Consider the following 24457-nt stretch of genomic DNA (forward strand, 5'->3'; position numbering starts at 1 on the left):
TTTAATATTGCTTAACATTTCACAATTACCACACCTTAAAACAGAATATATTTTATATACACGAGAAATATAAGGGGAAAGAAAATTCAAACACAAGCTGTCTGAGTGCATGTATAGTAAATACTTCAGTTATAACTTATAAGTTGAATAAACGATAGCTAGAAAACTATAAAATTAAACGTTATTAACCACTTGAGTTACAAGGTTATGCAACTTAAATTAGATGTGATTCACTGTTAGTGTTTTGTGTTTAAGTTGTATCCACTGGCATAGCGAATGAAGGCTCGAGAGGATCACTTGACCTTTCTCACTTTCAAGTTTGTGTTATATGATTGTGTATTTGGTTTTTTATATCAAAATTATTAAGGTTTTGACCATTGAAAAGTATGATATTTTGATTCTTGGACCCATATCCTCAGAGCTATAACTCATCAATGAAATTTACAAATTTGTAATTTTCTTTCTTTATGTTGTGTCAACGATAACTGATTAGCTAATCACCTAAGCTAAATATACAATTTATGTCTAATTATGTCATACTAGAAATGTAGAAGTTAATGTACATAATACATTTAAAATCATCGTCAATGAGTTTTCAAACTATGACTTTGTGTTATTATATAAGCTTTCGTAATTTTTTTTCTTTTTCACTTTAAGCTTATAGATATTTAAGATTAACCCCCTATGGTAAAATTTCGCCACTAGTCGTATCAAACTAACCAGTCCAATAATATAAAATGCTATATAAACTACTAGTAATCAAGCCTTAATTCAACTTATGCATTGTCTTCAAAAAGGTCCTCAAATTCAGGATCTTGGCTTTGGCTCTTCATTTGGGTTGTCTCCAGTTTCTTCATTCGGATTTTCAAGCGTCTCTAGACTAGTAAAGTGCTAGTATCCATGTGAATATATGCAATTTTCAAGGCTAACGTACAATAATTTTCTATTTCTAAATACTTTCTTAATACTTGTTTAATTTGTTAATTACGTTTTATGTTTCAGAAAACTAGGAACTTTGCCTTTTGAAGTAAACTCACATTGCATCTGTCTTTCTGTGTTTACGTTTTCTTGTACTGTAATTATGTATTTTACCATGCTTTTTGTTTCTTCTTTTGGACTAGCTTGTATGGAAGTTTTTCCATTAATGCATCCCTTCTTTCTTTAATCTCACTCTTAAGAATCTTAAGATTTGTCTAATCCTTTCTTAATCTTGTCTGAGATCTCTCTTACCCACAATTAGGTCTTGTGACTGATCTTGTGCCTCATCCACTGCATACCAATTAATCTTTGGTTTAGTGATAGTTATCTGCTCTTGATTGGAGGTCTGGAAACATATGGATGTAAGAACGATATGTATTTGTGATGAGAGTGTTTGAATATTAGATGTGGCTAAGCTATGATATGTGCACAACTTTTCTCCTTCTTCTCATAGCCGTTTATTTATTATATCTCTTGTCATTTGATTTATTCAATCAAAAAGCACTCTTTTCTTTCCAACTATAAGAATCAAGGACCAGAATTAAAACGGCATGCAGAGGATGAAATGAGTTTATATCCCTGTTAAAAACAAATAGAGGTGTGCATGGAAAGAAAATGGTGTCTTGACAGCATAAGATAGTACTATTTACACACTTATTTTTACCTTCTACACATTTTTGATAATATTTTGCTATTGATATTCTTCATTTCATTCAATCTGACGGTCGAAAATTAAGAAAAATTTATGAACAGTTAAAACGAGTGTGTAAATAACGCTACCGGATGACATATTATACAGTTATTTTGTGTCGATTTTCATGTGTAACAGAAACCAGCATGCATTTCAGTTATTGTGTTGGTAAAATTAATGCATGCGTTGCCAAAAGTGATTAAGATTAGGGGCCGAGTTGCACCGAGTAAAAGGTAAAAGTAAACTTTGACATGAGACAGGTACGAATTTAATAAGATGGTGATGCCCTAAACAAACAGGCCTGTTTGATGAATACGTTATAAAAACCAGGTAAAAAGTAAAACATGTTTGTTTAAAAGGCAGAAAAGGGTTAATTTAATCTCTCTCTTATTTCTTTATTACTCGTGTTTAGCTCTGTCTCATTCTTCCATTGTAATCTGTCAGTCTTGTTTTTATTTCTCTCTCTCTCTCTCTGTCTCTCTCTCTCTCTCTCATATTTTTTTTCTTTTTCTTCTAGACCTTTTTTTTTTTTTTTTTTTTGACCTGGCAGACAGGCATTGTTTGTGTTGTTTTTGTATCATATTCGTTATCTTAACGAGTAGTGTTGTGTCAAGCTATTATCTTAACTGATTCTTAACATGTGACCTAATAACAACATAATTCTTTAGCGAGTCGTTTGTTTCGTATCCGATTAACGGGTCATGCTAGAAATTGCATCTAATGTTAATAATTGGAAAATGGGTTATGTTCGTGTCATACTCGTTATCTTATCAGGTTCTTAATAGGTGGCCTAATAACTACTCGATCCTTAACTGGTAACCTGATAACAACTCGAATTGTTAATGAGTTGACCTAGAACATATTATTTTCGTATCATTTCGTGAGGAGTTAACAATCGTGCAAGAAATTGCCGAGTCTAAATTTTTTGCATTAGAAAATTAACATCATATTCTTTTGTAAAAACAAATTCTTAACCGTTCTAAGTTTTGTTGAGGATAGGAATTTCCAGTAGCACTACAAACTAGAGGTATTTGTCTTTACGATCTCATGTTTGACATCTATGATTGATCACACCTATAAATATAAATATATCGAGTCCTTCTCTCCTGAGGTCTCCATTTTGAAGATATGTGAGGATTAAATGCATATTAACAATAACATTATATCAATGTAAATCCAAAGGCGTAAAATCTAACTACTTAATAAAACGAAACAAGAAAATGAGTTTTCTAATGGTTCAAGGATTTTAAGTTGGCTTTGATTATTAAGTTGTCAAATATTTTAAGCCTTTGATCTAAACTAATATAATTTTGCCGCCAATATACATTTGTTCCTCATAAGTCCTCAAAATTGGAACTTAACAGAGCTGGACTGTAATTATATATGTCTATCTTCTTGTGCATGTTAGCTCAAAGGGAAATGCTAAGGAAACTCTCTTAAAAGTGAGATTCTACATGGACTCTCCGCAACCTCATGTTTTTGGCACAATTCTCGTGGCAACATTATAAAACCTTGTGCCAAAAACACGAGATGGAAAATAGTCTATAGAGAGTCTCATTTGAGAATCTCTTTAGCATTTCTCTAGCTTAAATCCTAACATCCAAACATTAAATTAAAAAGAAATTATGAAGATGGACTTCGACTCAATTCAAGGCTCACGTAGATTGTTTTGACCAACTAACCTAACATATGTTTCGAAATCAACTATGAGACACTAATTTAATGTATTTTTTCTTTTAAGAATTTAAATTCAGGCAAGAATCTTTGTTATTGATTGAACTTTTGAATAGAAAATGTAGATTAATTTAGCCGGCATTGACCATGCTAACTGACTTAAAAACCAGATGAAAAATTAGTCGACTTTACCCAATAGTGCGATGATTATTAAGCTGTGGTTTGTAGAAAAATGAGAAGGAAATCGCCAAATTCCTTTTGGTAATCATGAAACTATAAGAAATCTTGAGGAGCCAACTGTAACTTACGTGTACAATTAAGAGCAATACTAAATTCGATCTCGCACAACACACGTGAGTTGGTATTGGTCATTGTGTGCACGTGAGTTAATTTTGACCAATGATATACGTAGAGTTCATAAATGTATCAATAGTTAGATTAAGAACTAAAAGTAGCATTATTCTCAAAAGTATTGGTCAGTTTGAAATCGATGAAATTTAGTCAATCGGCATCTGATCCAATGGATATTGGTTTGTGGATTTTCCAATTTAATCAACGGGATGATTAGTTGAATAATGGAATTAAAATAACGAAAATATGAAATAATTCCCTTATAATTGCCGTTAAATCTCCAATCACACATTTTCGGTGCATGTAAATGTGAAAAAAAAAAAATAATAGAATAATAAATGGTGAAATAAAATTAAATGCTCCATAAGATATTAAACATAGTCCATCAACTTAAATTGTTCATAATTTTTTCAACCTCAAATGCTCATGAAAGGAAAAGAAAAAGAAAAAAAAAAAAAAAATCAAGAACCCATCTTGATTGATTGGATTCGATTAATTCTCACAACCAAATCCACCATCCTATCCAATCTTGACAGTTTTAAATTGGGAGTTCTAACAAAAAACTCTTGGTACTGTTTACTTCAACGAAAAACCACATTTTTACACTAAAAAGTCAAACCTGGTACTATTCATTTTACTCTTTATTTTGCCCTTATCGTTAAAACTCAAAGTTTTTAAACCCTTTTCATTAGTTTTTCTTTTAAAATTAAGGATCCAATCCGATCCGCCAAATGGTTGAACCAACCAAAATCGGATTGCATTGGATTGGATTGAACTGGACCAAATAGGTATGGCTTTATTGAAATTTGAACACCCCTAATTCTTCATACCGTTAATCATACCTCTCAACCGAACCCACCCAAATTGTTCATCAACGAATTTGAACACAAAGTTCAGTTTTAATAGAGAAAAGTGGACTGAAAAATGGATTAAGCAAAGGCTTATTTTTATCTATGACACCTGCAACCAAATTAGAAATATCGAATATCGAATACTGAGCGCATACTCTGATACATACGAATTCGTATTGCCGAAAAGAATGGATACAAGATGTTTCTTTAATTGATGAATGATAGTTCAGCTAACAGTAACAAGTAACCGGACCAAAAATATCTGACTCTGTAATCTACAACTCTTTGATGCCTCTTTGTGAAAGCACAGTTTTAATCCTAGACCGTGACGGTAAACAAGTAGAGTTTTAGGACGAGGGACAGAGCCAACTGCAACAGAAAGATCGCGGCTACAATCAAGAACCACCTTTCACCTGCTGATACGATGTGGGCGCGAAGATTAACTGCGACAAAGGTGGCAGACATAACCCCAGCTATGCCTGCAATTACCCATCTGAAGATTTCCAGAGGCACAATTGAGAGGCACTGCAACCAAACAGAGGAGGGAATGTCAGCTAAGTATTACCGAGACTCCTGTATTTTGACAAACAGAAGCTCACAACAGAATTCAACAATGGGTATCCATCCCGAACATATTAAAACAAAGGGCAAATTAAGATTTTATAACCGACTCTTAACCAAGACATTTGTGTCTAAAACTATTAGAATTGACGATGTTTAGAAAAGCTTCTCCGGGATTTTTATGAAATTGGTGAAATACCGTTTGACAAAAATTTCAGTTACGCGAAATTTTTGGCAAAAGTCTTCTTTCCACCTTGAATATGCATACACTAGTATATAGCTTAAAATGATTCGCATAAGCTTTTGGGAGAGGATTCTATTTAGATCTTGTACACCTAAACTTTTAAAGAAACATCATTGCGGTAATAAATTTAATATTAAACTACACCGGAAAACCAGAGACTTACCAATGCTGGAATGAAGACAAACAGAGAGTAACCATAGAGACAAAATAGCTGAACGAGACCTGATGGTGCCGAGAAGTACTTGAGAATTACATACAGTACAAGAGGGACAATAGTGACATAACCATAGAACAATCCCGCTGACCATTGCACCACATTAATGTCATATTCCCAATCTTTACTCTTGACCTTGTGTGCTACATACGTCACAAAAGTGCCAATTGCAGCGGCTACAAATATTAGGGTAGTGCATATCCAGAAAGGTCCATACCTGCACAGCATTTGAAGTTAAGATTGGATGACAGGTGCCTCACCATAAAGATTTTATAGCCAAATAAACGGTTGCAAATATAAACCATCAAGATACAGAGGAGACTTTTAGTGCAACTTCTACAATGTAGTTCCAAACTATTGAACAGCGAAGACAACCTTTTCAAATAGTTTCTCAATTTTAAAGATTTTCTTCTAATCTCAAAATCTTTATCCAGAATTATCAATTGTCAAAAAGACGTTTGTTGCTGGCAGCATCTCAGAGGATGTTCAAAAAGTACAATACAATTTGAAACTACTCAAAAACGCTACTTTAGAGACAGATAATCAGTTAAGTTACCAAAAGAAAACTTACAAATCTGGGCTGTTAGATGTTTTCTCATTGAAGGTTCCACTGAATGGAAGAAGTGAATCCTTAATCCTCTCTAGGACATCTGAAGTGTCAACATCAAAGTATTGCTTGTAAGAAGCTACAGAGAATACCCGTAGCCAACCACCTTGCTGGGGTTCATCAGGACCAGATACAGGTTTAGAAAATGTGTCTGTATCAAGAGAGAAAACATGGATATCAGACCATAACATGACACAACAAAAAATTGGCATCCATGGAAAACAGAATGTAAAGTAGTAAAACAATATTGTGGAACATTTATGGAAAGGGTTATGGCCAGTAGTTTTAACACTCGTTAAGAATAAAAAAAAAGTCTTATTGTAAGTTTAACACCTCTTGGGTGAAGTAATACCAGATACACAAAATGACATGAGGCACACGAAACAGATTTCAGTCATTCTCGTCAAATTACCATAAGCATCCACTCTGTTGAGTTCATATGTCCACGGATGCAGTTTAAAGAACTAAATCACAACTTCAACCACATTCATTCTGAAATCTTGTTGAATTTGAAGGGTACATCTAAATAATACTACTAGTTTTCCCTATGGCCGATACAACCCAGTTCAGTCACAAAAATGTCATGAACACTTTGATCTCATCAAATTCAACTAGTCAATCTCCCAAACCTTGCTTCTGTGATTCATATCCACGAAATCAGTGGCCTATACTTAAATTCATACTCATAGAACAACAATGGAAAAGCACGAAGTCTTACCATCCTACATCTTCAAACCATTGTCTCAAAGACTTTAAACTTAGTTTTTAAAAGCCTTTAGGTATTGGATCCAAAGATTGTTTTCATTGGACTAGATAGCAGAAACAGCATTGGAAAGTCACATATCAAGACAGAGCATGGTTCGCCAAATTCCATATATAAAATTAAAATGTACCATCGGCATCACGAGGAGGGAGGGCAACACCAGCGATCTTCCCTTGTGTCCCAGATGGAGGAAATGTCTGAAGGCTTGAATCTGCATCAGTTTAAATCACACTGTTATTACAATTAAAAAAAAAAAAAAAATTAGAGAACTTTACACCCAGAAACTCAAAACCTAGCAATTAAGCTGGAAGTTAGTTTGACATTAAACTCAGCCGATCAGAGGTTTATTCTTTCGATACACTAATCGATAAAGCGCTTTGGCAATAAAATTTTAAACTTTCAACTGAAAATTTAACCTAAACAAAAGACGTTTGATTGCTGAGAAAATGCAAGAAAATTAGAATTCGATTTCCCTATTCGTTTCCTGCATCAATTCCCAACAGCTAAACAAAATAATAAAACACATAGATGCATCGATTCGTAGCTGATTAATCCTAAATCTAATCAGGTTTAGCATTATTTTCCTTCCAAATTCGCGCCAATTGAAATCCCACAAAACTAATCACTAATTTCCAGATTAGAAACACCAATTGTACCTTGGAATTTGACGGTGAGGTGGCCTGGATCTGGAACCGCCTGCAAAATTATCCAACATCATTTCATCATAAATATCAATACACACACACATATATATATATATGTATAAATATACGTATTTGTGAAATTGTATATGCGACTTACAGCAGGAACAGATCCCGAGACGTTCTGGTTGTCAATGCTGGTATAATTTCCGGACATCATCTTGCCCTCTCTCCGTTTCTTCTTCTTCCTCTTCCTTGTGTCCGTGCTCTCTCGCTCAGATGTCTCGCTGGTGTTGGCGACTTGGAGTGGCGCGTCGTCCTTATTATTTTTTTGCTCTTGAAATTAAGTTGAGGTGCTAGTCAGGACTACGATCTGTTTGTATTACTCTTTGTTTAGAATCGATGGTTTTTAGTTCGAATCTCATGAATGATGTATTCAATATCAAATTAAGCTATCTATTATGTGGTATAATCGAATTTTCATTTCCTCGTATAAAATATTAATGTACTAAAAAAAAATGTTGAGGGATAAATTGAGATTGAAATAAAGTTAAAAGGGGCATAGCAAAAAATAATTCATAATATTTTTCTCACATGAGACAAATATGAAGTTGGTGAGAAGGTGCGATTTGAAAAGAAAAAAAAAACTTGGACCAAAAAAGAAAAGAAATAAAAACAAAAATTTGGATTTAGCTTTGGCATTCTCTTGCTTTGGTTGGGTCTAAAGCTCAATTGGACTTAATAGATTCGAACACAGGACTTCAAGTGTATGTTTGTTAAACGGCTTTAACAAGTTGAGCTAATCAATTACAAGGTCATTGCAAAACTTTTTTTTTTTTTCTTGTGATTCAAGCAAATATTCTAATCTGAACTATAAAATAACGATTCAAATTGGGAGCAAAAGGAAGGTACAATACCTTAGCCAACTAAACTCGCTTCCAATTTGCATATATATTCGCTCTTTGGTGCACAAGATATCGTACATGAATAAAATACTCTTAACAACTTAAGTTTCATCCTACCTACATAAATATAATTATCTTATAGACTTATTGTCTACATTTTTATTCTCGCATTTTTCAAATTTTTTTTTGCTTAATTGATTCGATTTTAAGATATTTTTATTTATTTGCATTTTTTTTGTTCGTGAGTTTGATTCTCAACCCCCCAATATCGCCTGTATAAGAATTAAAAAATTAGATATTTCTGATTTTCCTTTTCTTCTGGCTTTGATTTTGATATCATTTTCACTTGTTTTTTTTAACAAAATAATTAGGTAACTGATTAGCTCTAACATGAGTTGCACAGAATTCACAAATAATATTACTATCAGTAAATCACATTTACCAGGGTAATAAATCTTATACAATTAAAATTTTTAAATCAATATTTTTGCAGACCAAATTTTCTGCGCTACATTATTTCTCTGAATGAAAGTTTCATCCTAAATACCAAGCTCCAACAGATTGACAAGGCCACCATCTTTGAAGCAAGGCCTGAACCATCCTTCTCCTCTAACAAAGAAAACTGCTTTATTGCAAGAGTACAAGCTCCTCTGGTCGGATCGGTTGGAGATGGCCTTAGTACCCCGAATTCAAAGGGTACATCTGTTTCAGGTAAGCAGATAAAACTCTTACATAATTTACATGTGAATTCTGCAAATTCTCGTCGACACAATTGCAATCAAGCACTTTTTAGTCTGCCCCTTGTGAGCAATAGAGACCTTCTGATTGAAAGTAGAAGAACCCAAGTAGCAGCGGAGATCTTTTCCTTGATCATCAGAAGCAATGCCGAGCTCAGGACGGTCTTCAAGATCTGAGCATGCAATCCCTTGAAGAAGCCGAGAATCCCTTCCCTTTTCCATATAGCGCATAGGACTGCTGGAATCGTTTTGCTGGACTTTGGCCGGGGGTTTTTGGTTTTTCCATCATCTTCATCAGCAGCTTGGATCATGACCTTACACCTGTAGTGAGTAAATATTTCTCAACCTTGTAAATAAGATGGAATTTGTGAGAGCAAATGTACCTGATGGCAGGATAGGTCAGAACGGTGGCAACAGTCTTCGAGACTGCACCTACAACAAATGCTGTGAAGGCAGAAAGGGCTTCTGGCGATGAACCCTTGCCCGATTTATCTTTCCCTTTCAAGAGTCTGAGTTTTAGCTGATCGAACACTGTATACTGAAGTAAATAACAATTTCAGTTTCAGCCTCAGTTACCATCTTAAATATTTCGAGTTGAAGGTAAAACTTAAATTCTAGAGACTTATGGCAACAAAATCAGTAACTACCTGAATTGCAGGGTTTGCGGTCAGCAACAGGGAGATTCCGAGACCATCAAATGCATCAATCCAGCTGCCCTCTGTAAGGGTCTTCCACAATCCTTTGGATTTTCCAAAGGCACTTGTCTGCATCCTTGATGAGGCTGTATCCAAAGGCTACACAAACGTAGAACAGACAGTCATTAAATTCCAGTCACTAAACCAATATGAATAAATTCATAATCTTCCTATACGCCATTTCACCGTCAGAACAGAACCAAAAGTGCGATGAACTGTACACAAAAGGTTCACCTGAGTTAAAATAGCAGTGCAAGCTCCAGCAGCAGCTGCAAGGACTAAGTTTGCTCTCGTCCCTATTGATTTAACACCACTTGTTTCCACATATAGTCTTTTGAAGTAGCTATACCCATAGAAATAAACAAATTGAGCAATGAAGGATTGCAGGTTTTTTGTTTCGAGACCCTGATACAGCGAAAGAACCTGGCGTGTGGATATTGCTTCCCAAAACACATCCGAAAGGTTCCTATACAAGCCAGAACCAAAGAAATTTAGCGAATTATATACCATATAATTATCTGATTGCCGACTCAAACAAAATGTATTACCACAGAAGCTATTGTCTGCTAGCAGCAGAGAACATATTATTAAATGAACCAGATAGACGCTCGGTGAACTATAAAGAAAAGAAAAGCTTCATATATGCACATATGACCGGATAAATTTCGAGTCTGAAAGTCTGACACTTGGGTTGCAACATTCTGTCACTGCCTACAGAATCTTGGATCCCTGCCGATAAGAACTTACCTTCAACTCAGATTTTCACTATGGCGGTATCCCAACTAACACCGCCATGTTTTTATAACTTTTCCACATGGCAGTGCGTCATTGATTTAAGATACTACGCCATCGTAGCATCCCGCTTATAGGTAAGTTTCTCTCCATGACGAACATTTGTTCAACTGTTGCCATACACCAAAATCATTTAACTTTTTCAAATTTCAAAACTTGCCAGTATAAAGTTTTCATTTTATGCTAAAAACTTTGATAATATTGACACCAGTCGAAAATTAAAAACCCAAAAACGATGGTTGAATTGCAATTAAAAAATTAGAAAAACTAACGAAAAATTTAAAAAAACTTTAGTTTTAATGGAAAATAATAAATAAAGGTACAGTGAATGGTATAAAAAAAAAGAAGTTAAAAATGTGATTTTTCGTTAAAAGTAAACAATACTAAAAGTGTTTTGTTAAAACTTCCTTTAAATTTAGCAAGTTACCACCTTGAGATGAAATCCGATACGACTGACAACCCAGTTTTGTATATTCCATAAAACTCCCAAAATCCATCTTAATTACATGCTAATCTAAAAGATTACTTACTAATTACCCAGCATGCTCTCCAACATTAACAACATATTAGTACTAGACACTACCGACACAATTAAAATTTACTCACAAATTCTCCCAAAAATACAGAACATACACAATTAAGCTGGAAAACCAATCAGAGAACGATAATCCAAAGAATTACAGAGACCCGGATCAAAAAATGGTTACCTGTATTTGGCCCGACCATTGCCTCGAACTTCGGCTTGGTACCTGGTTTTGCAGGTGTCGAGCGGGTACAGCAGAGTGGTGCTCACGAGTGATCCAACGGCTCCTGACGTCGCCTCGGATATTGATTCCAGATCAAGATCAAGCCCCATCTTCTTTGAATCTTTATTTTATTCTACTTTTTGGTAGATCATTGGAACCGAGACGTTAGATATAAAAATATGTATATATATATATATAGGCGTTGCATATGGAAAGTTTCGGTGCGGCTTGGGAAGAGACGTGACGGAAGCAGAGGAGGATGTGGACCGATGAGACGTCGTTTTGTTAAGATTTCAAAAAACGTGGGCTGTTTTCAGCGTGTCTGTGTTTTTATTGGTCGTGGTCCGCCAACGGGCGTATTTTCCCATGCTAATTACACGGCTACCTCATTTCTCAACAACTTTTTGAGCTTTCCATAACAGCCCTTTAAATGTTGAACGTGAGAGAACAACTTACAAGACATGAATAAACATTCCGTAATGTTTTGTGTTATGTAAGTCCTTCTTCCGATACGGATTTTGTTAATGCCAAAGGGTGCCCATTTGTTAATTTTCTAATTGGAAATTTGAATTATTTTATTATGAAGAATTGTGTTCAAAATCACAATTTAAAAAAATAACGAAAATTCGAATTTCATTTAGAATTATAGACATCTTTTTTAATTTATGATAATTATAATAAAAAGCTGATATGAAAGTACTAATATATGCTTAAAAGTACTAATACATGAAGTCGCGACTTGTAATTATTAGTTATGGTTGAAATGAGGAAGAATTATGAGTTCAAAATGGCTAAATAGACTAAAGAATCGTTTGAAAGTTAGATGTGTGGATGACAATTACAAGTGGCGACCTTGTATCAATTTTTGATCTCTCCACTTTGAACCTATAATTTTAAATGTATATTAGTACTTCTATATCAACTTTTGTTTAATATTATCATAAATTTAAAAAGGTGGTTATAATTCTATATAGTATTAAAAATTTTGATTATTTTTTCAAATTTTTCATTGGAAATTAATACTTCAAAGCTCAAGTATGAAATATATAATGGAGAATGTTAATAACCTTCTAGCTTATTTCTTCACTCATCACTTGATACGTGTATTCCACTACCAACTAAAGAGAAAATTAAAATCCCTCCATCTTTTCAATACTTTTTAGATGAAACATTGATTCCTTTTTAAGATTTAATTAAAGTACGTTAAACAATAGTCACGTCAACGTATGAAACTATTTTGATATAATGAATGCTTTGTTTAGAAAGAGAGATTTTTAGTGTGCCCAGAGTACACACATATGCCATATGTCATTATTTAAGAGGAAAGACGCTTAGAAAAAATTGTCTTCACTTGTATTATAATACATGGTATACTGCGCATTTCGGCTTATTGAAAAATTTATTTTTGTGCCGAGAAGAACATGGCTCAATTTACCAAGTGTAATAATACAATTTGATTAAAACTTGAATTTTTTTTTAACTAATTACATTATTACAATTTATGTATCTAGCTATGTTCCTAGAAAAATGTATCCTTGTGATATCCACACTAGCCTTCATGCACGGGCTTATGTGCGTGCAGAAGATATTTTCTGAATCACGGCGTGTTACGCGCGATTTACACGTTTTAAATGTATTTAGTGAAAAATTTGAAGTAAATGAATAATCTTAGATCATGCTATAAGAAACCCCTCATAAACTAATTAAAACAGCTAAATTCATTTAATAAAATCGGTCTCTATAGAATTTACATTAAGAATAGAAAAAATAATATTTAATAAGCAATTGATTGAATCCCATTATTGTTAACCCATTGTGAGGCTAAGCCCATCCCCTCTTCAGTAATGTAAATAATATTGTTTGTTAAAAAAAAAAAAAAATCATTTGGCAACTAATTTAATCACATTATTATTCGCGTGTGAAAGACTTTTTTTATAACCGGCATTACATGCCTCTTCAGATGTTTTGAACGTATTTAAAAATAGAGAAAATAATATTTAATAAATAACTGATTGAATCACATTATTGACAACCCATTGTACGGCTAAGCCCACCCCCTTTCCCTTAGTGTAGATAAAAAAAACAATTATTTGATAACTAATTTAATCATATTATTATCCGCATGCGAAATACTTTTTTTTATAACTGGCATTACACGCTTTTTAAGATGTTTTGAACATGTTAAAAAATAGAGAAATTGAAACACAAAAAAATTAATTATTAAAAAAATACTTTTAAAATGATGAAAATGCTCCTACCTTATTTGATGCATTATTTTGGAATGTCTTTGAAGTTTTTTATCTTAGGGACATTTTCGTCTAAATATTTTTGTTGAAGTTTGATGACACCAAAAACACTATTCACTTTTCCATTGGCTTTATACATGCTCTTTAAGGGAAGGGATCCCCATTTTTCAAAAAAAATAGGAACACCCTCTTGACCATTAAATTTGACTTTAATGAAATTCTGTGGCTGATATTAAATCACAGGTCGCAGAATCTCAACCACAAAATTTTATTAAAACCAAATCTAATGGTCAAGAGGATGCTAACTTCATGGCTTTATATATAATAATAGGTAGTAGATATGACTCGATGAAACGACACGAGTACCGCCCTATGGAAACTTCTAGGTTTGACGTGGCAAAAACGACACACTCAACATACAACTCAGCTTCCATAATAAGCCACCGGGGCGTATGTGTATCTGCCTTAAAAAAATTTAAAAAAAAAAAAAGAAAAAGAAAATTGGTTAACAAAATTACGAAGTCGAAAACGCATTTCTTCCTTGGAAACTTCCTCACACTTCAGCTATCTCTCACCCAGCAGCCACAGCAACAGCTGCCGCCGTCGCCGCCGGGCCAGCTAGGGTTTCTGGTAGGTTTTTTCGAATCTTCTCCGGCGAAGATAGAGTTCCTCACAGCCTCCATCTTTCCCCCCGTTATTCAGGTAATTTACTATTCGTGCCATCCCTTCCATCACTACCCTTCTCTGTGCACTTCCGCTCCTTCACTACGCCAACGCTCTTTGAATCTATTTCTTGATTGCTTGAAATCTCTGCGCCTGAAAAGTGAAGTTATTTATGGGTTTGCCATTGCATCAGTCGCTAGCTTAGCTAAAAGCTTGATGGAATCTGTGCCTGATTGAAAGAAAAAAAAATTTTGATTCGTGTTTGCCCCTAATCGTTTGAGTGTTTTCTGGTTTTGCCACTGCATTTGTCGCAAAGCTTACGTACGAAACGCATTTTTATGTTTTTATGTGTTGATAGTTATTATTGAGCGATTAGGGTTTTGGGTTTTGTTCTGCAGTTTCAATGACCAAAGTTGCAGCAGGAAATGACCACCCTGTTGGCCAAAATGCAGTCCGAATTGTTGTGGCTGGAGACCGCGGCACGGGGAAATCCAGCTTGATTGTGACTGCTGCCACTGAGAACTTTCCGGCAAATGTGCCTCCGGTGCTGCCTCCAACAAGGCTGCCTGAAGATTTCTATCCTGAACGCGTGCCCATCACCATTATCGACACATCTTCTCGGTATGAATCTCTTAGTTGACATAAGGAAATGATCATTTTAGTTGCTGATTTTGAATTGTAAATTTTGCATTGTATGTGTCTTTGAAAGGTCCGTTTTCTGCATAGAATGGGTTGGAAGGGAAGAGAATTAGGTCATAAGTTTTATATTATTTTCCGGCCCAACCATATAAGTGATCATGTCATGTTGGTCAGTCTTCCTCCAGCCGATATCTTTAGTATGATACTGAATTGTTTTATTATGTTTACTCAATCAGACCCGAGGATACCAATAAAGTTGCTGAAGAATTGAAGCGGGCTGATGCAGTTGTGCTTACTTATGCGTGTAATCAGCCCCAGACACTTGATCGGTTGAGTACCTTTTGGCTTCCAAAACTTCGTCAACTAGAGGTGTGTGTTTGCCTTTCTTTCCTCACTATGCGGGTTCTTCTTCTCCAAAAGTTTTAACACCTGCCTTTTATGGTCAAAAACAAGAAGAAAAAAAAAAAAAAACCTGATGAAAAGAAACCTTAATCTGGACAGTATATTATTCATTGTGAACTTATGAAAATGAAGCCTGATAATTTTATTACTTCACTGATCTGTTTGAAAAGTAGTTTGATATGGAGGTTAATGGAGCAACACCTGTCTTGTATTATGAACTTATGATGGGAAAATGTGAAATTTAATGAACAGGTAAAGGTACCTGTTATAGTGGTGGGTTGTAAGCTGGATTTGAGAGATGAGAACCAACAGGTGAGCCTCGAACAAGTGATGTCACCAATAATGCAACAGTTTCGGGAGATTGAAACTTGCATTGAATGTTCAGCATATAAACATATTCAGGTATGCAGTAATGACTCCTATCTTTTTCAAGTTTCCTTTTGTTGGTTAATGTGGGATCAAATTTGCTTCCAACAATTAGTTATCAACTTTTTGTGAATTTAACATGCACCATACGATGTATTGCATTTCTTCATTCATACTTTCATATGTGTATTTGAGCAGATCATAATGATTTGGGACCTGTTTATTGTATTCCACGCATTTCTATGAATTACTTGTGTGCAACATTTCCTAAAATGTCAGTTAAAATGGCTACGAGAACCCATTTTCATCTTTATTATGTCCTTAATTAAATGGATGACTTTGTTGACCAAAACCAATGACTCATTGATGGCTTATTGTTTCAAACAGTGTTGTTATTTTGACATGTACATCAATTCTTGGACTCTATACGAAATATCTTTCTGTTTGCAGATTCCGGAAGTTTTTTACTATGCACAAAAAGCTGTGCTGCATCCAACGGGCCCATTATTTGATCAGGAAACACAGACTTTAAAGGACCAATGTGTGCGAGCCTTGAAGCGGATATTCATTCTTTGTGATCATGATAGGGATGGTGCCCTCAGTGATGCAGAGTTGAATGATTTCCAGGTTCTCTTTTTTCTAGTTCGCAATATTCTGGTCCTATTCTTAACTTTTGTTCCAAAGTCCTAGTGTTCTGTGTGATTTTATATGATCTTATAGCTATATTTTCGAATCTCCTAAGCTAAATTCATGGTAATTTGTTCTTGAGATTCATGAAAATTTTCACTGCTTATTGTGAACAGGTTAAATGTTTCAATGCTCCATTACAACCTTCTGAAATAGTGGGTGTTAAGAGGGTTGTGCAAGAAAAATTACCGGAAGGAGTCAATGAACATGGGCTTACATTGACAGGGTTTCTTTTCCTTCATGCACTATTCATAGAGAAGGGACGTCTAGAGACAACGTGGACTGTCCTTAGGAAGTTTGGATACAACAATGAGATAAGACTTGCAGATGAACTAATCCCATCTCCCACTAAACGAACTCCTGACCAGGTAACACTAATTGAGTTATGGTTTCTATTCTGTGCTGCTATCAGTGATGAGATGGTTTTATTATGTGTTGATATTTAATGTTGAAGTGAAGTAAGACATTCATTGAGTTTTGAGTAATCATCATTTTGTAAAATTTTGTAACTTATTTGTGCTCGTTTTACAACTAATTTCTTTATTTTGGTAAAAATTTCTTATTCAACAAGTGCTAGAGTCCTATTAATTAAGTACCTTATCTACCTATGCTCGTGGGTGTTGCCTAATTATTAATTCTCTGTACGTAAACATATTCTTTGATAGAACTGTAGAAATAGCCATCAATCTGAGCTGGACCTTTGGAGACAACACTGAGCCCTATATGTGATTTGCCATAATCATGCCACTTTAAGTACATCATGTTCGTGAGATTATTTTGTGAACAACACTTATGTGTATACTACAGTTTTTTAGTTTCCTTTTAGATTTTCTGGAGATGTTTCATGGTGATGTATTTGGTTGTCATGTGGGCAGAGTGTGGAGCTGACAAATGAGGCAATCGAGTTTCTGAAGGCTAACTTTGACTTGTTTGACAATGATGGTGTATGTATTAGTACTCATCCTTCTTAAATGCTACATTCTCTATTACATTGTTGATTAATTTCCAATATTTTGTGTCATCAAGGATCTTCATTGTGATCTTCACTTTATATAAAAGTCTCTCTATCAGAAAAAAAAAAGAGAGAAAATTGAGGATCTTCACCTTGATCTAGCCTTACAACCTCTTAGGTGCCTTAGTTGTTCTCCTAGTTCTTATAATCATGGACCTATATGTTCGTTCCACCAGGATGGGGCCCTCCGACCACGTGAACTTGAAGAACTATTTTCTACTGCTCCGGCAAGGTAAATTTTATTTATTAGTATCATTTCTGTTTTCATTTGTTTTAGTTCTTTGCAACTAGTTTGTTTCTTTACCACAAGAGATCCTGTTTGCAGTTGTGTTTCCCCACGGTTTTGTTCATATGGTGTTGTGATGTAAATTGTAATATTTTTAAAGCTCATGACATTAGAAAATAGAAACACAAAAGTTTACCTAAATATTGGTTTTCAGTTAAAAGTTTGGTCAGTAGAAGCTTCATAGTTCATAATGATGTTCAGAGGTTCGAAGTATTAATAACTTACTTTCTCAGTCTAGTTCACTATAATACCTAGCTTTGAAGATCTTGGTATGTTCTGATTTTTGGCGTTTGAAATTTCAGCCCATTTAGTGAACATCCATATAAGGATGCTGCAGAGAAAAATGCATTTGGAGGGTTATCACTTGATGGATTTTTGTCACAGGTAATATATCTCTATTTCTATCTCTCTCTGTTGGGGCAGGGGGAGTATTTGCAACTCTCAACTTATAGTTTTAATGGCCTTTTACTTCCATAGACATTCAGTCATGTTGGCACTTTTTTACATTCATTACAACCAACTGTTATTCTTCTATGTGCCTAACTAACTTTATGACAAATATGCATAATTTCAGTGGGCCCTCATGACACTCCTAAACCCAGCTTCTACCATGGAGAATCTGATATACATTGGTTATCCTGGTGATGTTTCATCCACAATCCGTGTGACTAGGAAGAGGCGTTTAGATCGCAAGAAACAGCAATCGGAAAGAAATGTTTTCCAATGCTTTGTCTTTGGTCCAAAGAAGGCTGGGAAGTCTGCATTATTGGATTCTTTTCTTGGAAGGTCTGATTCAGATTGCTTCTCCATTTGACTTTAATTTTTTAAATTAAATTTTGTAACAATTTTTTTTACAATAACTGGAATTGCTGCAGGCCATTTTCTGATACGTATAATCCAACCACTGGGGAGCGTTATGCGGTTAATGTTCTTGATCAACCTGGGGTAAGTTGTACTACATGAAGCGCCTTGTGTCTTGACAATTACATGGAATATACTTTCACTGGCTACATTATCTAAATATTACCTTATCACCAAATTTTGTAAAATGCATGCTTAGATTTACCCCAAACTTTATTAATAAGTAATTTTGTATGTATACAACTCTAGTTTGATTGATGAAATTTATTTTGTGTGAGGTCTATTATTAGTCCCTTTAGTGGTTTGCTGATTTTCAGTGTATTTACACAGGGACCCAAGAAAACCCTAGTAATGAGAGAAATTCCTGAAGATGGAGTTGAGAAATTTCTCAGAAATAAAGAGGCTTTGGCTGCATGTGACATAGCTGTGTTTGTTCACGACAGGTAAGCAGAAGCCTGAAATGGGTGTTTAATATTTCTTGAATCATGTTACTCTTCTGTTATCTTCCGTGCTAGTACAACTTGGGTGGTTGTTTCTCTTCTATGTAAGATCCAAGTTTCTGTTTCTTGATTTGAAACCTTTATGGTATGTCTTTTCCTATTTGTTTTTTAATTGTGAAGCCATAATCTAATACAAATGGTAAATTTCTGATATTTTAATTGCTGGAAATATTATCGATAAACATAAACATGTGAAATGGAAAAAGATCCAAGTTTATAAATATTCATCTACCTTTCTGTTTCCAGGATAGCAAAAGAGCCTTGTTGTCAATAATCCAAAAAACAGAAATGTACATTGTTGACAGTGACTTGTATTTGTGAATTATACACGCACATGTTTATTTACCTCTCTCTTTGGGTGCTGCCTGTTGTTGACAACCAATCGTAGGATGACTCAGAGCTTACTTCGGCATGCATACATTTCTTTCCCTACTGTTAGCAATATTTTACTGTTGAATTATACCTCTTTAATGGGTGGTGTCTTTTTTCTTGCTAGTTCTGATGAGTCGTCCTGGAGGAGAGCAACTGAGTTGCTGATAGAAGTTGCTAGTCATGGTGAGACTACTGGCTTTGAGGTACCTTGCCTCATTGTTGCAGCTAAAGATGATCTGGATGCATTCCCATCAGCCATTCAACATTCTACGAGGGTATGTCTATTTACACATTGACCATTTTTTTCCTTTGCTTATACTTTTTGCAAGTAAAATGGATTTACCTGGTGAACCATTAGTTTTGGTTACAACTATTCCTCAAAGTTTGAACTTTTAAGATGTGGACCAACTATTTTCTGTATTGTAATACGTAATCATTGTTGTTGTGCCTTTAGATTTATGTTTGCCCTTTATATATAATAGTCTGCTCTGTGTATACAGTTTATTCTTCTCTCTCTTTCTCTTCCCGTGTGGTGTTATCCAAAAATAGTTGAAAGCTTTCTGAAGTTTATTTCATTGGTATTCAATGCAAGATGCATTTTACAACATTTTGACAGCATTTTGTTCTTTGACTGAGTTAATTGAAGTTTGTGTGGGTTATTGTGCGTTGTGTTTGAAATTAGTCTGGTTGTTTTGAGCTTGGCATTCCTTCTTTGCACGGCCATCTAATTGGAGTTGTACAACTATATTTGATGTCAATGCATTCTCTTATCTAACCTAATAATTGACATATTTTTAATATACTCGTGCAGGTTAGCCAGGATATGGGAACAGAGGCTCCTATACCTATCAGCACAAGGTTGGGTGATTTCAACAATGTATTTCGTAAAATTGTAACTGCCGCAGAGCACCCACATCTGAGCATTCCTGAGACTGAGGCTGGAAGGACCCGCAAGCAATACCATAAGATCCTTAACCGATCTCTTATGTTTATTTCAGGTATGATGATCTTTTGAATTTTAATTGTCTTTATATGGTACTCACTCAGTCCTGCTTGATGTGTAACTGAGATTACAAAAGACATGGGCGTAATGGCACATCCTTCTCTTGGGTAGAGGGTGACTTCTGGGGTTCCATCCCTGGTGGATGCTATGTTTAAAACTAATGTGCTCACTTTTAGGAGAAGTTTATGTTAGAAATGCTATGTTTAAAACTAATGTATTCAAATGAAATTTCAGTAATAACAAAAACGACAAAGCTTGCCACATTTTATGCGGAGAAAAAAAACTTGGCTTCATCTGTCAGTTTGTTAGGGTCTTCGTTTTTCAGTGATTATGATTTGTGTTGTGTAGTTTATGGAATTTGTGTGTTATCTTCACAGTGGGAGCTGCAGTGGCCATGGTTGGTGTGGCGGCTTACCGAGTCTATTCTGCGAGGAAGAATGCCTCCAGTTAAAAAGGATTAAGGATTAAGTACCAGTCTAGTTTATCGGTTGCGACTGCTAGTTGCATTACCGCTTCATAAACTCTTGTAATTTTTATTTGGAGATTAAACCCTTGTAATTAGCAAGATTGGTATGGTAGCAACTCAAGTGCTATTCTTTTGATCAATCAGGAATTGTCTGGGTTCTTGTTAGCTTGCATTGCAAGGAACCAAATGGCGCAAGGTCCGCTGCTTGTTAGTCACAATCGGACCATGTGCGTAGAGAGAGTGTAGGATTGATGGTGAGGTTGTGGAGAAAATGGTGTCAAGGGGAAAGAGAGTAAAAGGGAAAAAATGAAAACATTTTGTACTCTTTAATTGTTTTATCTATACCTTTTGATTTATTTAATTTAAAGGCTAAAAACAAATGAGGCTGTGTAGAGGGAGAAATGGGGGTTTAAAAATGATTTCCAACCTCGATAAATGAATGCTCGATAAAATAATAACCTTGATTAAATAATAAAATTCTATTTCCAACTTGGGTTTATGTACTAAGAGCTTCTCTAATGAACATTAAGTGCTGCAAATCCAATTTAATTCATCAAAATTAATAGCAAATTCAATGACAATTTTGATCTTAATTCTCTATGTTTGAGGCGATCCTTTGTTTTCCCGTCGAACTCTTTATCCTTTTACCGCCGCTTGTGGTCCCATGGCAACAATCTTCAATTACCAAGGTAACAAATTTTTCTGGCGTGCCAACCAAATGTTACATCATCCTTGCATACAGGGCGTGCCATAGAACTCGTAGTGCTCCATCCAGAAATCATTGCATATGCGGAAAAATCGTTCACAGTCCACATAATTGCTGCCCGCAAAGTGAACATCTTCCCAATACACTTATCGTATGTGCGCACACCGTTTATCTATAAATCCTTTAGTTTATCAACCAATGACCGTAAGTAAACATCAATTGACCTACCAAGATCTTCAGTTATCAAGAGTCATCATCATATATTATTTTCTCATGCATTTCCAAGGCAACAAATTATATGGAAATACGAAATTAGGCCAAGTGTTGTAGTGTTGGCTTAGAACCTCGAACGGATTGAATCCGTCAGTGCTAAGTCCCAATCTAACATTCCGGGGATCAACATCAAACTCAAGGAATGTTCGATCGAACTCTTTCCATGCCTCCCCATCTGCAGGATGCCTCATCAGATCGTCATCTACTCATTTTTCCTTATGTCATCTCATCTCGGTGGCAGTATGCGTCGACATATACAATCGCTACAACTTAGGTTTCAAAGGCAGGTAACGCATGACTATTTGTGGGATCTTAGTTGTTCTATTATGAGATGCCATTTTGAACCTCGACTCATTGCATATAGGGCATTTATCCAATGTTTTATTCTCCTTGTAGAATAAAATACAATTGTTTTTGCAAGCGTGAATTTGTTCATAACCCAATCCGAGACCATTCAACACCTTTTGCGCATGTCTATGGTTTTTCAACAAACAATTGTCCCTTAGAAGCATTCTCTTGAAAACCCTAAAAATGTAACCAAAACACTGGTTCAACATACGATACTTTATTTTTCCGTGCATTAGTTACACAACGACCTTGAGAACCGAAAAGTTCTTGCACCCCGGGTATAACTCTTGGTTGACATTTTTTAATAGTTTTTCATATTGTTCGAACTTTCACTGTCCATTGGTGTAAGCATGCCATTTTCCCCTTCCTGATTGGTAATCATTTATAATATCCATGACTTGTTCATTAGGATTCACATTATGTTCAACATTGCCCAGTCTTGTGGCATTTGAAGACGAAACATTGTCTAATTGTTCACCGTGATGGTTCGAAGTATTATAGGTCTTTACCATTCAATTCCTTACTAAATGAAATAGAAAATTTTCAATTGTGTCCCTTAATGTGTTGTTACGCCTCCTACATGGACACCGGATTCTTGTTGCACCTGGATTGTGTGTACGTGCAAATTCAATAAAATCCTTAATTCCATCCAAGTATTCATCTGCACATCTATTCGGGTCCTGTATCCACGTTTGTTTTCATAATTCCTGCAACCACAATAACAGTACAACAATCACAACTTCATACAAATGATATTGTCACCTTATACCTTTGGTAAGGGCTATATCCCATTCGGGAATGTAGAATTATGTCACATAATTTACGGCTACATCAGATTAGATTTCGACATGGTGAAAATTCGATAGCATCACTTTATAGTTCTTTACATGAACGACGTAGATATGAAATACCTATGTGCCACCCGGAGAACATACAGAGATGACACCGAAATCCCCACAATCGAAACCTAAACCTTCAACCATAAACTACACGCCATAACTATGTGTTCCCAAACTATCCAAATAATGGGACAATTCAAGAATCAATTGGACCATAGTCATGCTTTCGCATCTATGCGCGAAATCCAACTAATCCTCAAACGAGAAACTAAGTTTTACCATTAAAAAAAAAAAAAAAAAAAAACAAGTACAAAGTTAATTATAATTAACTTCATACATCACAACACATTTGTATGTTACGTACAAATTTAACAACATAATATAAATATAATTTCACAACAGAATATAAACATAAAAACATAATTTCAAAATAATTTAATTAATTATATATATTTTAAATAAAATGAAGAAAGTACCTTTTAAATCGTTCTCCACCAATCGCTAATCACACACAATATCCCTATAGACAATGAATTTCATGGCATTAGTATGAATTTACATTAATACTTTTACCCTAACAAAACAAAAAAAACACTTACCAGACTCACCGAGATAGCTCGATCAACCTAGAGAAGAAGACGGAGGAAGTATTAGATGATGAAATTGAGAGAAAATGGAAATGACGGATGCCAGATTGAAGAAAAACGAAGGGTGATGAGGTGCATAGGCGGATTTTGCAGTTTTACTGCATTTTTGCCTCTGCAACTGAATCCAGATTATAAAGATTACTTTTGGACGAATGATTTTGCGCGACAAATACAGTGTTCATTGCGTAAAGTATATTTGTGCGACTACTGTATCACCCGTCGCACAACTACTGTATCATTCATCGTGCAAGTCTACATATTTTTTTTATTTTTTTCGTTTGCTTTATAATTTATTAATGTAAACAAGTTACGCGACGAATACTGTGTTGGTCGTGTAAAATGCATGTTTTTAAATTTTTTTTTTTTTTTAGTTTTCTTTTTAACTAATGTAAATTTTTATTTTAATCTAAATAAAAAAACTAAAACCTAATTAAACATTACCAAAATAATTAATAAAACTAATTTATTATCCCAAATACATATTATAACTAATGTAAATATTAAGTTATTCATATAACATAAATTTATTAATTAAAGTCAAATATAACGTCCAAGTAAATCTTATTTGATAAAAAAAAAAACAAATAAACTTCAATCCTCCTTTTCCGCGGCATCAGAAACTCCCCACACTCCACATCCCGCAACACATCGAACTTTCACTGCCGAAAATGCATCTTGAAAAGGTCATCTA

The 24457-nt window shown here is 34.8% G+C and overlaps 3 protein-coding genes across 5 annotated transcripts; 1 reads left to right on the forward strand and 2 right to left on the reverse strand.

The window, feature by feature from the left end:
* Positions 1 to 4697: 4697 nt before the first annotated feature.
* LOC103940928 (protein YIPF1 homolog) lies at positions 4698 to 7916 on the reverse strand. Its single transcript, XM_009351107.3, has 6 exons — positions 7736 to 7916; positions 7591 to 7630; positions 7065 to 7145; positions 6136 to 6322; positions 5514 to 5781; positions 4698 to 5070 (listed from the first exon to the last, which is right to left on the reverse strand). Exons 1-6 carry the CDS (start codon positions 7793 to 7795, stop codon positions 4864 to 4866), a joined length of 843 nt encoding a protein of 280 aa, XP_009349382.2. The 5' UTR covers positions 7796 to 7916; the 3' UTR covers positions 4698 to 4863.
* Positions 7917 to 8885: 969 nt separating this feature from the next.
* LOC103940926 (peroxisomal adenine nucleotide carrier 1) lies at positions 8886 to 11635 on the reverse strand. The gene is made up of 5 exons (XM_009351105.3): positions 11412 to 11635; positions 10147 to 10378; positions 9865 to 10011; positions 9601 to 9755; positions 8886 to 9538 (listed from the first exon to the last, which is right to left on the reverse strand). The coding sequence occupies exons 1-5, from the start codon at positions 11558 to 11560 to the stop codon at positions 9259 to 9261; spliced, it is 963 nt and encodes a 320-aa protein (XP_009349380.2). The 5' UTR covers positions 11561 to 11635; the 3' UTR covers positions 8886 to 9258.
* A 2535-nt stretch (positions 11636 to 14170) lies between these two features.
* On the forward strand, positions 14171 to 21118 carry LOC125470083 (mitochondrial Rho GTPase 1). 3 transcript variants are annotated; one of them, XM_048568550.1, is made up of 15 exons: positions 14171 to 14398; positions 14736 to 14980; positions 15235 to 15367; positions 15653 to 15802; positions 16217 to 16393; positions 16570 to 16821; positions 17329 to 17397; positions 17642 to 17697; positions 18054 to 18135; positions 18326 to 18537; positions 18627 to 18696; positions 18943 to 19055; positions 19609 to 19759; positions 20296 to 20482; positions 20865 to 21118. In XM_048568550.1, the coding sequence occupies exons 2-15, from the start codon at positions 14763 to 14765 to the stop codon at positions 20936 to 20938; spliced, it is 1944 nt and encodes a 647-aa protein (XP_048424507.1). In that variant the 5' UTR covers positions 14171 to 14398; positions 14736 to 14762; the 3' UTR covers positions 20939 to 21118. The 3 variants fall into 3 exon arrangements, with proteins under 3 accessions (XP_048424507.1, XP_048424505.1, XP_048424506.1); XM_048568548.1 differs by having other exon boundaries at positions 14186 to 14398; positions 14758 to 14980; XM_048568549.1 differs by having other exon boundaries at positions 14187 to 14326; positions 14758 to 14980.
* Positions 21119 to 24457: the final 3339 nt, after the last annotated feature.

This window comes from the organism of the source record quoted next, unplaced genomic scaffold, assembly GCF_019419815.1.
Source record: "Pyrus x bretschneideri cultivar Hongxiangsu unplaced genomic scaffold, Pyrus_bretschneideri_v1 Contig48, whole genome shotgun sequence".
Classification (NCBI taxonomy): Eukaryota; Viridiplantae; Streptophyta; class Magnoliopsida; order Rosales; family Rosaceae; genus Pyrus; species Pyrus x bretschneideri.